At 37.6% G+C, this 17,607-nt stretch overlaps 1 protein-coding gene across 4 annotated transcripts in view; it reads right to left on the bottom strand.

Annotated features, from left to right (window-relative positions):
- LOC122798203 (sodium channel protein type 4 subunit alpha-like) overlaps positions 1 to 17,607 on the bottom strand; it is a 2,607,519-nt gene that overhangs the window by 83,003 nt on the left and 2,506,909 nt on the right. For all 4 annotated transcript variants that reach the window (XM_044066954.1, XM_044066957.1, XM_044066953.1 and 1 more), the window contains exon 23: positions 5,941 to 5,994. In XM_044066954.1, the coding sequence (XP_043922889.1) occupies positions 5,941 to 5,994 (54 nt within the window). The remainder of the gene's footprint in view (positions 1 to 5,940; positions 5,995 to 17,607) is intronic.

Here is a 17,607-nt window from a genome sequence, read left to right on the forward strand (position 1 = left end):
AAACACTAAGGTTATTTTAAAGGCATAGTTAGGCTTGGGCATGGTTGCTCAAAGTGTATATCTTTTCTCTCCAGGCCTCTGCTGTAAAGGGGCTTGTCTACTCGGTTGGAATTTCTCAGTAAATAGATGGAAACAATACATTTTATACAACAAGTCACATGTATTGTGTTACAGAGCTACTAAGAGAAGTTACTATTGGTGTATATATTTAAATTATGTGCATCAGCTTAAAAAATGTAAAAGTAGATAGCAAGAAGCTTTATTTATTTTATTTTAATTTTTAAAATTTTGGGGAAAATAAGATGGAGTAGAATGCAGAATGCAAAATGTAGGTGTGGAAAAAAGATTACGTTATTAAAGTGAGTTCCATATTTTAGCCAAGCACCAGGCATACAGTGCATCACAATTGGAATTACCGGCATAGGTATTAGTATAACTCAACCTACAGCTGAAGAAATTACCCCCCCAGGTGTTCAGCAACTGATTAGCTATAAGCTGTATTCCTGGAGAGAAGGTCCCAAACCCAGGAAACTCCTCAGTACAAAACATTAAAAACTCAGTTAAAAAGTGTTAAACTTTTCTTCTAACTATGTATGCAGAGTAACATAAAAGAATTTGGAGAGGATGGACAGCTGACTCCACAGACTGTATTATTAGAAGTGAGCCAGCACAGCATGTTTAAGTCCTAAATTCAATCACAAGCACAAGTTCTTATTCTGGAACCAAAGCACTATTTAACATTCTGGAACCAATTTACAAGCACAGATGAGAGACAAATCATGAACCAACATTTTAGTAACACACATACAGCAGTTCCATTACAAAACTTTCAACAATAAAGACTAACAAAATAATAAAACACCAAGATGGCATACAAAAGGTAAACTGCTTAAGCTAGGATGCAAATAAAAACCAACAGGAGTTTTACAACAACCAAGACATCAAATTTTCTTTACTGTTCAAACATCGCATGCAATGTTTAAGGAAAAGAGACATCTGTATTATGCACCAACTGCACTTCTGGTATAAAGAAAAGGCCTTACATAGTTATAATCCCCCCAGATCTTTACAAAGCACTCACTCTCACAGGGTTTCAATAATCCTCCACCTATAAGATGAAAAACAATGTACCCCATGTGTCATGTGTCCAACACTCAATAAGGATGCCTTCAACTGTCCAGAATTTTGTTTCATATTTTTAGCCTGTTTCTCATTAAATTGTCAGCTTTCTGGTCATCAGAGATAAAGTCATTCACTAAATAATGACAAACATTTGGCTTTTGTGCTTCCCATCCTTTAGAAAATACATGCCACTGCCAAACATGTTACTCTAGCAACTTGACTCTGTCCAGACTTCATGTACTAAAAGGATGAGAGATATGCCAACAAGCATACCACAGACAAAATCAGACAGGTTGGTTTAAAGCACAGCAAAGGCACAAAATCTAGCAGTAATGCAAGACTAAGTACGCAATGAGGAAATAAGTTTATACCACATATCTATAGCCCCACTTTAAAAAACACACCCAAGCAAATAATTGCAAATAAGTAATGCTCTCAAAAATTAGATCCTAAAGTCCGCATAAGATTCGCAGCCTACTGTTAGACAAGAATAAAACATGCATTACTATGCTATGTCTCTAAATAACAATACTAGTTAATTTAGGAGGAAACTAACACAAAATGCACTCTCAAGTAATACATAAAATTAGGAATACTTCTACAAATGACTATGTACATTCTGATGATAAGAACAAAGTGAAAAAGAGGAATCAGTCTGATACAAGATAAATCTGGAAAGCCACAAAGAAACTTGCAACTTCAAGAACTTTGTTCCACACATTCAAAGAAACTCCAGTGATTGAGAGGAACAGTACTAGCCCAAGGACTATTTGGGAACCACCCTTGTATACCAGATACTCAAGACAACACACACCAAAATGCATCAGAGAACCACCCAAATATCCCAGATACTCAAGACAATACACATACCCACCAAAACACATTAGGAAACTTCCCTAGTATCCAAGATATTCAAAACAACATATATACACACACACACACACACACACACACACACACACACACACACACACACACACACACACACACGTGCACTCGCACATGCACATACACACCAAAACACATCAGGGAACCACCTCTCATACTGTCAACACAACAGACACACCAAAGCACATCAGGAAACTGACCTAGTATCTCATATACTTAAGACAACATACACACACAACAAAACACATCAATGAACTGCAATTTTATCCCAGACACACAAGACAACAGGCACACATGCCAAAACACATCAGGGAACCATGCTAGTATCCTGTATACTCAAGACAACAGGCACACACAAACCACATCAGGGAACCATGCTAGTATCCTATATACTCAAGACAACAGGCACACACAAAACACATCAGGGAACCATGCTAGTATCCTATATACTCAAGACAACAGGCACACATGCCAAAAACCATCAGGGAACCATGCTAGTATCCTATATACTCAAGACAACAGGCACACATCCCAAAAACCATCAGGGAACCATGCTAGTATCCTATATACTCAAGACAACATGCTCACACAAAACACATCAGGGAACCATGCTAGTATCTTATATACTCAAGACAACAGGCACACATGCCAAAAACCATCAGGGAACCATGCTAGTATCCTATATACTCAAGACAACATGCTCACAGAAAACACATCAGGGAACAATGCTAGTATCCTATATACTCAAGACAACAGGCACACATGCCAAAAACCATCAGGGAACCATGCTAGTATCCTATATACTCAAGACAACAGGCACACATGCCAAAAACCATCAGAGAATCATGCTAGTATCCTATATACTCAAGACAACAGGCACACATGCCAAAAACCATCAGGGAACCATGCTAGTATCCTATATACTCAAGACAACATGCTCACACAAAACACATCAGGGAACCATGCTAGTATCCTATATACTCAAGACAACAGGCACACATGCCAAAAACCATCAGGGAACCATGCTAGTATCCTATATACTCAAGACAACAGGCACACATGCCAAAAACCATCAGGGAACCATGCTAGTATCCTAAAAACTCAAGACAACAGGCACACACAAAACACATCAGGGAACCATGCTAGTATCCTATATACTCAAGACAACATGCTCACACAAAACACATCAAGGAACTAGCCTAATATTCCAGATACTCAAGTCAATAGACATACATACCGAAACACATCAATGAACCATCCTACTACCCCATATACTTAAGACAACACACACACAAAAGCACATCAGAGACTCCTTTTGTATGCCAGATATTCAAGACAACAGACACATACACCAAAAACACATCAGAGAACTGGCCTAGTATCCCACACACAAATGAAATATTTGTAACTATATATTAAATCACTCCTTCATCATAACACCTGAGTCTCATACAAATTGAAGCAGATCCCAATATTTTGAAGTGTGTTCAATCAGCCAACCACCAACGGTCTTTGCAAAAACAGAGTGCAGAATGGTTGTTGGCATGCATGTTTTACCTTTATTGAACTGCACCTGGGATTGCAGTCACTGATACCTCTGCCATTGCTCCAACCCCTGTGTTGTAGTAAAGAACTTAAAGTGCCCACAGTGGTGAAGCATTTGTATTTTGCTATACTAAAATGCTAAAACTACAATTATGATTAACTTATTTAGAAACATATAACTATGTCTGCTTGACTATACTGTAAGATTAGTTTCATAACAGTATGCCAGATATTTCATTCTTAAGCATACAGTGAGTTGGTCTCTCTCCTTGTTTCTATGGACATACTTTCTTTAGATTGCAATCATTTATTTGCCTCTCTTCTGTCAAAGAAAGAATAGAAAAGAAAAGAAAAAGAAAACAAAACAAAAGAAAAAAAGAAAAAAGAAAAGAAACAAGTCATTCGTTGTTGTTATTCTGATAATGTACATGTAGAAATAGTAGACGTACATAAACAAGTCTTTTTCAGCTTGAATATACTGGCTCTTGCTACTGTTTTTTGCTTCTTGGGAAGCAGGGAAAAATGAAATGTTAAAATTCATGCCTGAATTTCTATTAATTCTTCTACCAGGGTTTGAACTTAATTCCCACTTTTCAGATCAGGGCTATAACAAGCATCCCTATGGTGCTATCAGATTTAACTTAATGGGAGTAACAGCTCTCTTGTGTTCATTTTTCCCATATAAACTGACTCTAATCAAGCAACTTTTCAAACTTTTGCATTTGATATTTTAAGTGCATTTACAAGAAGCTGCAAACGTCTAAACAGTGGGTTGTGTAAAATAGTTTATTAATGGTATAATAATGCTAACTGAGTAGATTCATTAGCTTCAAACATGAACATTTTCTAGCTCAAGGACCTGATGTGCATGCACATATCCATATCTATAGCTGTATCTATCTATCTATCTATCTATCTATCTATCTATCTATCTATCTGTCTATCTACCTATCTATCTATATCTATAGCTGTATCTATCTATCTATCTATCTATCTATCTATCTATCTATATATCTATCTATCTATCTATCTATCTATATCTATAGCTGTATCTATCTATCTATCTATCTATCTATCTATCTATCTATCTATCTACCTATCTATCTATATCTATAGCTGTATCTATCTATCTATCTATCTATCTATCTATCTATCTATCTATCTGTCTGTCTATCTATCTGTCTATCTATATACCTATCTATCTATTTATCTATCTGTCTATCTATCTATCTATCTATCTATCTATCTATCTATCTGTCTGTCTATCTATCTATCTATCTATCTGTCTGTCTATCTATCTATCTATCTATCTATCTATCTATCTATCTATCTATCTGTCTGTCTATCTATCTATCTATCTATCTATCTATCTATCTATCTATATACCTATCTATCTAACTGTCTATCTATCTATATATCTATCTAACTATCTGTCTATCTATCTATCTATCTATCTATCTATCTATCTATCTATCTATTATCTATCTATCTATTATCTGTCTATCTACCTACCTATCTATATCTATAGCTGTATCTATCTGTCTGTCTATCTATCTATCTATCTATCTATCTATCTATCTATCTATCTATATATCTATCTATCTGTCTATCTAGCTATCTATTATTTATCTATCTATTATCTATCTATCTATCTATCTATCTATCTATCTATATATCTACCTACCTATCTATATCTATAGCTGTATCTATCTATCTATCTATCTATCTATCTATCTATCTATCTATCTATCGATCTATCTGTTTGTCTATCTATCTCTATCTATCTATCTATCTATCTATCTATCTATCTATCTCTATCTATCTATATATCTATCTCTATATATCTATCTATCTATCTATCTATCTATCTATCTATCTATCTATCTATCTATTTGTCTATCTATATATCTATCTCTATCAATCTATCTATCTGTCTATCTATCTATCTATCTATCTATCTATCTATCTATCTATCTATCTATCTATCTATATACCTATCTATCTATCTATCTATCTATCTATCTATCTATCTATCTATCTATCTATCTATCTATCTATCTATCTACCTATCTATCTATCTATCTATATATCTATCTAACTAGCTATCTATCTATATCTCAATCTATCTATCTATCTATCTATCTATCTATCTATCTATCTATCTATCTATCTATCCATCTATCCGTCTATCTATCTATCTATCTGTCTATCTATCTATATTTCTTATGTAATTAACATTTATATATTAATACATAAATATAAGAATCATTTCCTAACATCTATCCCTTAATAAGCTCTGATTATGATAATGATTAAATCAGTATAAAATATGAATAAATTGCAGTGCAGATGCAATTGTGAAGAAAGAATGGCATTTCCACATACCTCACGTGAATCAACTGCAGCATACATAATGTCCATCCAGCCTTTAAAAGTTGCCTGAAACACAAAGTCAAAAACATTACTTGCTAACTGCTAAGCACAGTCAAGTTCAATGCAGTTACTCAGAATAATCTGCAGGGAAAAAATCTTCAACTGTGTAAAATAATGAGGCAAATAAATGAATACTGCATGCTACTAAGTGGAAAAACTACAATCTGAAACTGTATGCAATTTTAAATATGACTCATAGTTCCCTAGGAATAAAATACAGAGAAGATTATTCTAGCTACTCCAGTTACAACAGGAGAAAAGTTGTTGTTTTTTTGCATAAGTCAATAGAATTTACTTTGGGACATAATTTACTAATGGATGGATGAGGTGGTTTCCATTAATCATGAAGTGATGAAACTGCACAATTACAAAAATAATTAATTGAGTTAATAAATATTCCTGGCATGCTTATAGTAACTGCAAAGCAGACAAGCAGCTTAACATAATCAAAGACAGTAAAAAAAAAAAAAAATGACACCCCTTGTGTTCTCCAAATGTTGCCCAATCCTGAAAAAAAAGTATAAGACAGGATAGGAAAGGATAGGGAAGGTAAACAAAATAGGAATGGGGTATGCAGAATCAATCATGAGGGTTATAGCTTCCAAAAATGACCTTAGCAAATGGCAATCACCAGACACATGACATTAAAAATAATCACACATTGATTAGATTCCACAGACCAACACACTTAACAAGCATTACAGTTGCATTATTTAAACTCTGAAAGAAAAGTGTTAGAATAAATAAATTACACACTTTTTCATGTGGCGCATACTTAAATGCATCATTTGTAACAGATTCATATAACCCTGCTGGTTGCTTATAAATTCAAAATAAGGGGATGCATTAAAATGGTGAATACCAAAGAGTACATTGTCTATGTCTATTAGAACATAGGGCATATTTAGAAACATTTAGCATGTACCATTACTTAAAATTGTGTGATAAATTGCAATCTATAGGGATGGGTGATTCAGAGGCAAGTAACAAGATCACATTATGACAGAAATAACAAATGACTACATTATGGCATGGAAATAACTACAATCATGCTAATGAGAATCATCACGTATGCCAGCCTTTCCCACTTCTAACCTGAAGGACCAGATGCATATCACTGGCACTCCCAGTCTGGCTTACAAATGTCTGCTCAAATCCAGCCTACTTTTTTTTTACCTCATTTTAAAAGAAAAGGCCGGACGCATGCAATACAAACCACACTGACAAATGTTTGTGTTAGTGGTTCATATTGCCTATAGCAGCTCCCTTTTCTCATTGGCTTGACTGTGAAGCCACAGACAGAGAGAGGGAAAAAGAGAAAGAGAGAGTGAGTGTAAGAGAGAGTGAGACAGTAAGAGACACTTCTTGGAGCATGAAAATGAACAACAGCAAAAGAGGAACACTTCCACTACTGGTCTGGTTAGAGTCCAGAAAGCAACAGTATGTTAACAGGCAGCTTTCACTCAAATAGGCATAACACTGTACCCACAGAATGAGAGACAGAGAAAGACTTCCTGCAGTACAAAACAGACCAAGAGCAGAAACTGAATTTTAGGAAGTAACAGTATGAAACAGGCTGCCCAACAGAAGTATCTCAACACTTCTGCTTGTTTTGGATACCAAACGGTTCTCATATCTGTCACTGATATGGGAATCAGCTGGTAAATGAAGCACACCAAAGTATATGATTGTGTATGTCCATGCATGTGTGTGTGTTTATGTACGTGTCCATGTCAGTGTGTGTGTGTGTGTGTGTGTGTGTGTGTGTGTGTGTGTGTGTGTGTGTGTGTGTGTGTGTGCGTGTGTGCGTGGGTGCGTGTGTGTGTGTGTGTGTGTGTGCGCGTGCGAGTATGGGAGTGTGTGCTTGTGTGTGTGTTAAGAAGTGGAAGACAGACCTTGTGTGAAATTAAAGATAATTACGTCATTATTTTTATACAATCATCAAGACGGCTTTTCTGCTAAGGTAGTATATGTATCTGGATTCAGCTATATGCATTCAAGACCTCAAGAAGCAATCTTTCTTATCAACTGAAACATGGCCAAATAATTTACTACTGCTTTGGTACCCTAAAAACAACTAAATTACTGCTTTTTACCCCATGACACATCTCTGCCAAAACATAATTATTCACTATTGCCTCTGCCAACAACACTAGTAGAACAAGTAAACCACACAAAATCACTTGTGTTATCATAGATGACCCGATAAAATTTGACCACCATGAATCACATTTGATTAAAGTAACTTAACAAAAACTAGGCACATTATACAGAGTAAAAAGCTACCACTCAGACATAACCAAAAAATGCATAGCATCTACTTTCTTACTGCCTCTCCTGTATGCAGACCCAATCTTCAATAAACATCAAACTTGAACAATATTATAAAAAAATAGCCACATTTGCAGTAAACTTTAGCCCTCAGAGATTTTAACTGGTTAAAACTATTACATCACCTATGTCTTTTTCAGCAAACCGCAATAAACAGACTATTGTACACTCCATGTAATTACCCAGCCCTTAATAATTTAATGCAACACTATTCCCCAGTAGAATTTATGCCCTAGAGAAAAATAACTAATCACTATAAACAAACCATCTAGTACTACAGGTGACTTTATATTCAAATAGTGTAGCTAAACTATGGAACTACATTCCACTATCACTGAAATCCATTCAGAATACAAACGTATTTGTAACGCAACTAAAACTTCACCTATCAGATCATTGGATCTGCTCCTGTACATATCCAGGATAAATGCCACTGTTGTCTTCAAGCCATATGTCTTCATTCAATAATTCTATATCCATAACAAATCTTCACCAATACCTGAGTAGTTTTACTAGCATCTTCCAGGCATATAGTTTTATCCTGTGACACTGCTCACTCCCATATCTATACTTCTAATATAAACCCTACCTCTTAACTACAATTATTAACATTTTCTGCTCTCTGTTTCCTTGAATTTCTAAGCACTGGTCACATGATCTATTATCTGACAAACCCACTTATACACTTCTTCAAATGTTCAATGTTCAACATCTACTAATGCAGGTATATATTTTATAGCATAATAGTTGATTGTACTTTCACATGAATGTAATCTAATCAGCAAATGTATGTGCAACTCTTAGTGTATAGTATTTAATGTCTGTTCATGTATGTTATTGAATGTCTGTTTAAAAATGTATATAATATGTTGGAGATTTTCTCCCCAGGCCTCCATTGAAAAAGATTTTTTGACTAAATATCAGTGATACAAACCCAGTAAACAAAAGCAAAATAAACAGAATAATGTGGCAGTCAAACATAAGAGGTCTACATAATTTGAAAGTGGCTGTCTTTTGGAGTTAGGCAAGATGACTGTGCATGAAGGGAAAAGAGAGGGACCAAGATGGAAAGTACCAGTTTGTGAGTCAGGCTGTATCAGAATGCAATGAACATTACATTTAATTGAGTAATGCTATATGAGCCTTGATACTGCTTATCAAGGTGGGGCAGTATATATGTTTAAAAGCAACAAGCTGAAAAACATTTATGTGGCCGCTGTGTCTTTCAGATGACTACTGCAAAACATCACATCTATAGTCAGTAAGTGGCTATCATGGGAAAGAAGAGAGGTAGTCTGTGCACAAAAGTGAGTGAGCCCTGCTTCTTAGCTTTGTCTGTTTAGAAGTAGTGTGAAGTGTGTGCCTGTCACATGTGCACATGTATGTGCGTGTTTTTGTGTCAATGCAAGTGCTATGTCTTCTGCTTCATTTTCATTTTGTTTGTACAGGTCACTGGCCCTTGGCTTTGGGGCTCATCCTCATTCATCCTTCAAGCCGTTTATGTTTGAGAACAATTACATTTTCAAATTATGAACTCCCAACATGATGGTGGGATTCAGAGCTGTATTAATCCAGTGGTAAGAGCCACACTGTCATCAATTCTCTCTCTCTCTCTATATATATATATATATATATATATATATATATATATATATATATATATATATATATATATATATATACATACATACATACATACATGTGTAGTAACACATTCATCTCCTGGGTGTTGACCTCTTCCAGCCTTTGTTATTCTTTTGGGTCCATAGTAAGATTGGTACCCTTGTGGATTTCATATTTTGGTCAGTGTTTGTGTGTACATGACTACCCTTGACAGACCCTGTGTCTTAGCACTGACCTCTTTCTACTGTTTGATGACCAGATACCTGTTTGATGAAATGCTGCAACCATTGCTACCCCATCCTAGACTGATAGCAGTCATATATACTTTATTACTGCCCAACTCTTTCTAGCGCTGTGCTTCTGACTAGCATTCTGTACACATACTGCACTTCTCCTATCCCATCGTGTCTTAAGTGAGGCCCAAATCTGGGACAGTTGCTTATCATGTCCTACTCATATCATGCTCATGTGGTACGTTCTCATTGATACCCGCCATATGTTCATCACACTAATCATTGCTGCAGCAGCCTTAGCTATTTGAGTTCTATCCTTCCAAAAATATAATGGACAGCCAGCTTCCAAAGATTCAGGGCACCTAACATGCATCCAAACTGTTAAGCAGCTCAAGATGAGCTGATTAAAAGACAAGAGTGGACACAAAGCCCTTCAGAGCTTTGCTGCAGTCAAAGAGTGTGCACCTCTGAGGCTTTTGAGGACCAATAGTCAGCGTGTGCTTCATTTACTTGGCAGATAAGTTCCCTTTGGGAAAAAAATCTTCCATTTTCTTAAATGTATTGATGTTTTATTACTTTACTTTTTTGGAAAGTTTTTTTTAAAGCTGTTAGTGTTGTGTTTTAATGGACTGTCTCAAGACTGCAACATACCTTTAAATGACACACTCGTTTCATTCTGTCAAATTAAAAATAGTGCTAACTAACTGAACACATATTTACTGTTAAGAAATTGTGCTTACTTTTCCTTGGTGGTGCTGGCATAATGTTTGAAAATGCTTTTTAGCTGTGTTTGTTTTCTGTGAAAAACAAAAGTAACTCTTGTGGAGTAGTAGTTTTACTGGCATATACTGTCTGTCTTGCCCAGAAAAGAGACACTATTTTTAGCTTGACCATGGAACAGGCCACCAGTCCCACAGTTGATCCTTCTTCCAACCACAAAAAGAAAAAGTTAAGCAAACAGCCTTTGTCACCACAGCAGGCTAGCAATTTGCTTTACCTAGAGGTGGGTTATTCTGCTGTGGCCATTTGTTGTACCTCAGACCACTCATCTTTTACCCTGCATCCCTCTGGTGTAGCACCTACAGCCACTGTGGATGAGGGGTTAACTACGTCTTCTGTGGCTGTTAAAGTACTCTCAGTTGGCAAAGGACAGACACTACTCTAGTCGTTTACAGGAGTGAGAACAAGGAAGGTTTCCCTTTTGTGCCAGAATGCAGTTCCCATCCCTGGAGTGCAGCTAAAGCCATTAGTAATATGGTTGGCCACATTTTTCCAGACATTTCAGCATGTCTTCCTATAGATCCTCCTCATTCAAGGCAGTCTCATGATGTCAAAATATTCGAGAAAGGGGTTTTGCATAAGAGGACACCAAGTAAACAGGTGGCTCCTCCTCAGTTTCTTAACTTTGTGTTAGAGAAGCTCACACTCGCTCCATTTAAGCCAGATAATCTCTCTGACTTATTCATTTTATTTATTTACTTATTCCATTTTGATGACTGGGAAGGTCCCCTGGGCTCGGGGAGCCCATTTTCAGTGGAGGCCCAGGGAGAAAAGCTCCAACAATACATAGTTGTATAAATAATTACTAAGAAACTTTACATTACTGACAAATAAACAGGTAGCATTCATAAAGAAACAAACAATTGCAATTTTGTTTAGGTGTAAAAGACAGGCAAATGGCCTTGAGGCTAGATTTTACAGTACAGTTATTTATACATAATACAAATGAGCAAGGTTAGCTAGGTGAGAGGTTAGCCAGGAGTAAAAGTGGAGGAGACCTTGAGAGGTATAGGGTGAAGAGTACAGTTGCATTTCCTGTTTGAGTAAAGATGAGAAAGAAGAAGAGTTTTAAAGTTTTTGAGGTTATCGCAGGTCCTAAGAGTGGAGGGAAGAGCATTCCATTTATTGGCTAAGGTGAAGGAAAGCAGAAGTTGACTAGCTGGGCGCTTGGGTTTGTGGATGGTGATTAGGTTTTGGTGGGTAGATCTAAGTGTTCTATGGGGAGTATATGGTTGTAGGATATTGGATAGTGCAGAGCACTTGGTAGGTTGGAATAGGAGTCTATAGGCAGTCGTGATTTGGAGAAAGTTAAGTTGGTTATGGAGTTCAAGCAATGATTGAAGGGAGGAACCGTGATGAGGGGAAGATTTGACTTTGGTAGCAAATCTGGAGATTTTATTGTAACATACTTCTAGTTTGGAAGGATAGTGAGGAGGATAAATTAGTAAGCAGAGGGGTGCCATACAGTAGAGAGGGAAGGAGATAAGTAGTGGAGAGTTTTAGTCTGGTAGCAGGAGAGAGGAAGTGCTTGTTTCTATAAAGTAGGCCGAGTTTTATGTGGGTTTTCTTTATGTTTAGCTGGACATGAGTATTAAAGTTTAGGTGTATACCAAGAAGTTTGGCAGAGGGAACGAACTCTAAAATGGAGTTGATACGGCTGGTTATTTGGAATGAGTTTTTATCAATAGGGGAGGACTTTTAAGGAGAGAATAGAAGGATTTTAGTTTTGTTAGCATTTAATGAGAGGTGGTTTTGGAGCATCCAGTTTTCGGTAGTTGAGAAGGCTGTTTGTGTCAGTAGTTGGAGATCTGTTAAGTTGGAGGTGCAGCAGATCAAAGTAGAATCATCAGCATATTGAACAATTTTAGTATTGGTTATGGCCTTGTAAAAGTTGTTAATAAAGATGTTAAATAGAATGGAGCAAAGTATGGATCCTTGGGGTACTCCAGTGGAGGTAGGATGGAAGGTGGAGGTGCCCTGGCCCCATTTGACAGCCTGGGACCTGTCAGAAAGATAGCTGGAGAACCAGGAGAGAATTTTGTGGGAGAGATTGAGATTAGACTGATGATTTAGAAGGTGGGTGTGGGAGATGGTATCAAAAGCTTTAGACAAGTCCAGCAGAACTGAGGATACTAAATTACCAGAGTCATGGGCTAAATTGACAGTATGTAAGATGGAGAGGAGGGCGGTGCTGGTACTATGTCCTGGGTGGAAGCCGTGTGGGGTAGGAGCGAGTAACTGGTGTTTGGTAAGGAATGGCAAGAGCTGAAGGTGGATGCATTTTTCAAGGAGTTTAGAGAGAGGGGAAAGGATGGCTATGGGGTGGAAATTAGATACATTACAGTTTTTGCCACCCTTGTGAAGAAGAATATATGCAGAGCGCCATAGTTTGGGTACATAGGATTCAAGTAGGGATTTATTGATCAGGATGCTAATAGAGAGAGCAATACCATCAGAGGATATTTTTAAGAAAGAGGAGGGAATGTTGTCGGGGGCATTGGAGCAAGGCTTTAGATTAGAGAGTAGTTTCTTTTTTTGGTAGATGGAGATGGGTTTGAGTTCGAAAGTGGGGGGGAGAGGAGGGAGAGGATGTTTGGTTGGGGTGGGGTTGAGGGTTGTTGTTGGTAAAGGTCTTGGTTAGCTCAGCAATAGAAGTGGTGAAGAAGGTGTTGAATAGTGAGGCAATTTCAAGGTCAGATTTGCTGGTGTCAAGGCAGGGATAGTTTTTAGTACCTGGCCTAAGGACAGAGTTGATAGAGTTCCAACATTTTTGGGGTTTTTTTGCATGATTTGTTTGCATTTTGATGTAGTAGGACTTTTTATCTTTGATAACTTGTTTTTTTGGCAAGGTTTCTTAGTTGTTTGTATTTAAGTAAGGTGTCTGGTTGTTTAGTTTGGAGATACATTTTCCAGGTTTTATCTCTTTGTAGCATAATCTTTTTGGTGTCTTTGGTAAACCATGGGGTGGTCTTAGTTTTTATTCTTTTTGTTCTTACTGGAGCTAGGGAGTTAAAGACATTTAAGAAAGGTGAATTGAAAAAGTCAACGGCTGAGTCTAATGGAAGAGTTTTCAGGGGGTTCCAATTGGTATTCCTGAATGAATCAGAGAAAGTAGTAGGGTTAAAATTAGAGAGGTTCCGAGTATGGATAAACTGGTGGGAGTGCAGGGGGGTGAGGGAAGCTTGATCAGTGAAGGCAGGGAGGTGGTCTCCTAAAGAGACTGGTATGACATCAGATTGTATCACTTTACTGGGATAAGATACTAGGATCCAGTCTAGTATGGAGCCTGGGGGGCTGGTTTTGTTGGGTCTAGTGATGGTGTTAGTAAATTGAGTGCAGTTAAATAGACTGATTGACATGGTGGGGTTAGGGTTGTTGATTTTGTTCCACTCTATATTTACATCATCCAATATGTAGGTTTCCAGTTTAATATTTGAGGAGGCCCAGGACAGGATGTCTTCCAGAGTGTTGGTGTTGTTACCTGGAGGAATATAGAGGGAAATGAGGCAGATGCTTTTATGATTGTTAATTTTTAGAAGGCCTACTATAAGTTCAGCATTATTGAAAGAAGGGATGGGATTAGGATATGGAGTATAGGACAGCTGGTTGGAGTAGACTATTGTGACACTGCCACCTCGAGTACTTAGGCAGTCAGATCGAAGTGATTGAAATCCAGGGGGAAGGAATTCAGAGTCACTTATGTGAGGTTTTAGCTAGGTTTCAGAGATGGCTACAATGTCAGGTGAGTTGTGAGTGAGCCAGGCATGAAAGTGGGTTGTTTTATTTTTTAGGCTTTGGGCGTTGATGGTGAGGAATTTGAGGTATTTATTGGTGGAATTATTGTGGGAGCTAGTGTGGTTAGTAGGAGAGAAGTTTGGTCCTGGATTAGGGTGAATGTCACTGGCTAAGCCGAGGTAAGTGAGATAAGGAATAAGTTGTTTTGGTTTGTACTTAGTTAGAAGTGTCTGGTAATGAAAAGGTCTGGGTTTGTAGTATTTAGTAGTGATTGGGAGAAGTTTTACTTTGAAGAGGAGGGAAGGGTGGGAGGGAACTAAAGAGGCTGAGATGTTGTGGAAGTGTGTTGTGTGGGGGAGGTGGGGAGGCAGAGGTGGAGGGTGTAGATGGAAGTGAGTATAGGAGGTGGCATGGTATAGAGGAAGTAGAAGAAGGATGAGGATGGATGTGGAAATAAAGGTTTTAGGAGTAGGAGAGGGCATGATAGGTGGAGCCTGTTGAATGTAATAGAGAGGAGGTTAATGGACTTAGGAGGGAAGGGGTGAGGTAGTGAGAGGCAGGTGGGATGGAGGTAATGTGTTGAGGTTCTTAACATAGAAAACAGTTTTAATTATTGCTCTGACCTCTGCAAGAGGGGTATTGTAGGTACAAACTCTTATGGTGAGTCAATCCTACCTAATTTTCCATAGGGACAGGGTTTCTTTGAGAACTAATTCTTTTCTTAGCCAAACTATCCATAAACCTGTTTTTTACTGAATCTAAAAAGGAAAGAGAGAAGATACTTCATACCTTGGATGTCCACAGACAACTCAGGTACTATCTTAAAAAAACTATGTCTCTCAGAATTTCAGATCAATTATTTATTTGTTGTGAAGGTAAGAAGAAGGGACAACCTATGTCAAAACAGACTATTTACAAACGGATGTCTAAGGCTATAACCTTTTGTTATACTGACCATAACAAACCTATTCCACCCAGGGTCAAGGTCCTCACTACCAGGGTCTTTGACTTTATTTATAGCTTTTTGGAAAGGGTTATTACATGGTGCTCTATACATACTTTAACAAAGTGCTATAAACTTGATTCCTTCTCTCCCCAATGTAGTTACCTGTGATAATCAGTTTACAATCAAAAGGTTGAACACTGGTTCAATGAACACAGAAAGTTGAACGTTAATTGACTTCCATGTTGCCGAACATTAGGAGATCGAGAATACATATCAGCAAATGCAAGTGTGCATTCGCTGATATGATCTCAATGTTATGAGTAGAGTCACTGTACAGTGTGGATTGGGAAATGTACCCCTTTCCTCACTGTATCTCGGAGTGAGAATTTTTAATTTGCAGGAGGTGTGAGTGGTGCAGGGGGCTTGCCCTCCTGCTAAAATGTGAATGACAGTGTAAGTGTTTAACTTACGTTTGCACCTACACTGCCATCATGGTCGATTTTTGACAAATGTTGAATCTGTTGAATTTGATCAATAGGTTTGACATTTTAACCTAATTAATATTCAGGCAGTATGACATCATTTTCAAAGTACCAAAAGTTTATTTTTATGAATGTTGATACTTTGATAGTAAACCGTGATATCTACCCATATAGCTAAGGCTATGGCAGCAGTGATCAATATGATGAACATAGTGCAGTTGTACAAACTGACCTTATCATGTCAATAGATGTTCGAGTGATCACTGCTACAGTTGCCTCTCCCTCCCTCCCTCCATCCCTCTTGTTGTTTAGTATTTTTTTTATATATAAGGGTGTGGACATTTATGATTTGTTGTTCCTAGCATAGTCCTTTCAGGGCTCAGCCTTCCTCTTTCTGCTGCCAGGTAAGCTTTGAAGGTCTTTCTTTCTAAACTTGACTTTTAGTCTGTTCAGCTTAATCGGCCTGATAGTCTGGGTAGTTAGAAAGTGTCCCGAAGCTTTGGAAGCTGGCCAGCCATTACATCATTGGCAGAATAAAACTCATATATCTAAGGCTACTGCAGCAAGGATCATTCAAATCTCAACTGGTATGTTAAGTTCAGATTACACAACTTTACTGTCCTTGAGCTATACTCTGCTAAATTGAGTGACCCCATCTAGACATTTGCCTGTCATGCATCAAAGAGGTTAAGTCTAAAATGCATGGCACATGTAGAAAAACAATTTAGGAATCATTTAGAAGATACAGTGTCTCACATTGCTGCAGACGCATAAATCCCATTCTAGAATATCACTGTAACAATGCAGCTGATGAATATTACATGATATACTATGAAATAATGCATAATGTATACTTGGGGTATATATATATATATATATATATATATATATATATATATATATATATATATATATATATATATATATATATATATATATATATATATATCATCTTCTTCTTTCAGCTGTTCTCATTAGGGGTCGCAACAGTGGTTCACCTGTTTCCATTTCTTCCTGTCCTCTGCATCTTGCTCTGTCACACCAACCACCTGCATGTCCTCTCTCAGCACATCCATAAACCTTATCTTAGGCTTTCCTCTTTTCCTGTTACCTGGTAGCTTCATTCTTAGCATCTCTTTCCCAATATACTCAGCATCCCTCCTCAGCACATGTCCAAACCAACGTAATCTTGCCTCTCTGGCTTTGTCTCCAAACCTTCCAACCTGGGCTGACCCTCTAATATATTTATTCCTAATCCTGTCCACCCTCGTCACACCCAGTGCAAATCTTAACATCTTTAACTCTGCCACATCCAGCTCAAACTCCTGCTTTTTTGTCAATGCCACTGTCTCCAACCCATATAACATAGCTGGTCTCACTACCCTCTTGTAGACCTTCCCTTTCACTCTTACAGGTACTTGTCTGTCACAAATCACTCCTGACACTCTTCACCCACTCCATCCTGCCTGTACTCCCTTCTTCACCTCTC

The sequence above is a fragment of the Protopterus annectens genome, chromosome 3.part1, assembly GCF_019279795.1.
Source record: "Protopterus annectens isolate FY-2018-M chromosome 3.part1, PAN1.0, whole genome shotgun sequence".
NCBI classification, from domain to species: domain Eukaryota; kingdom Metazoa; phylum Chordata; order Ceratodontiformes; family Protopteridae; genus Protopterus; species Protopterus annectens.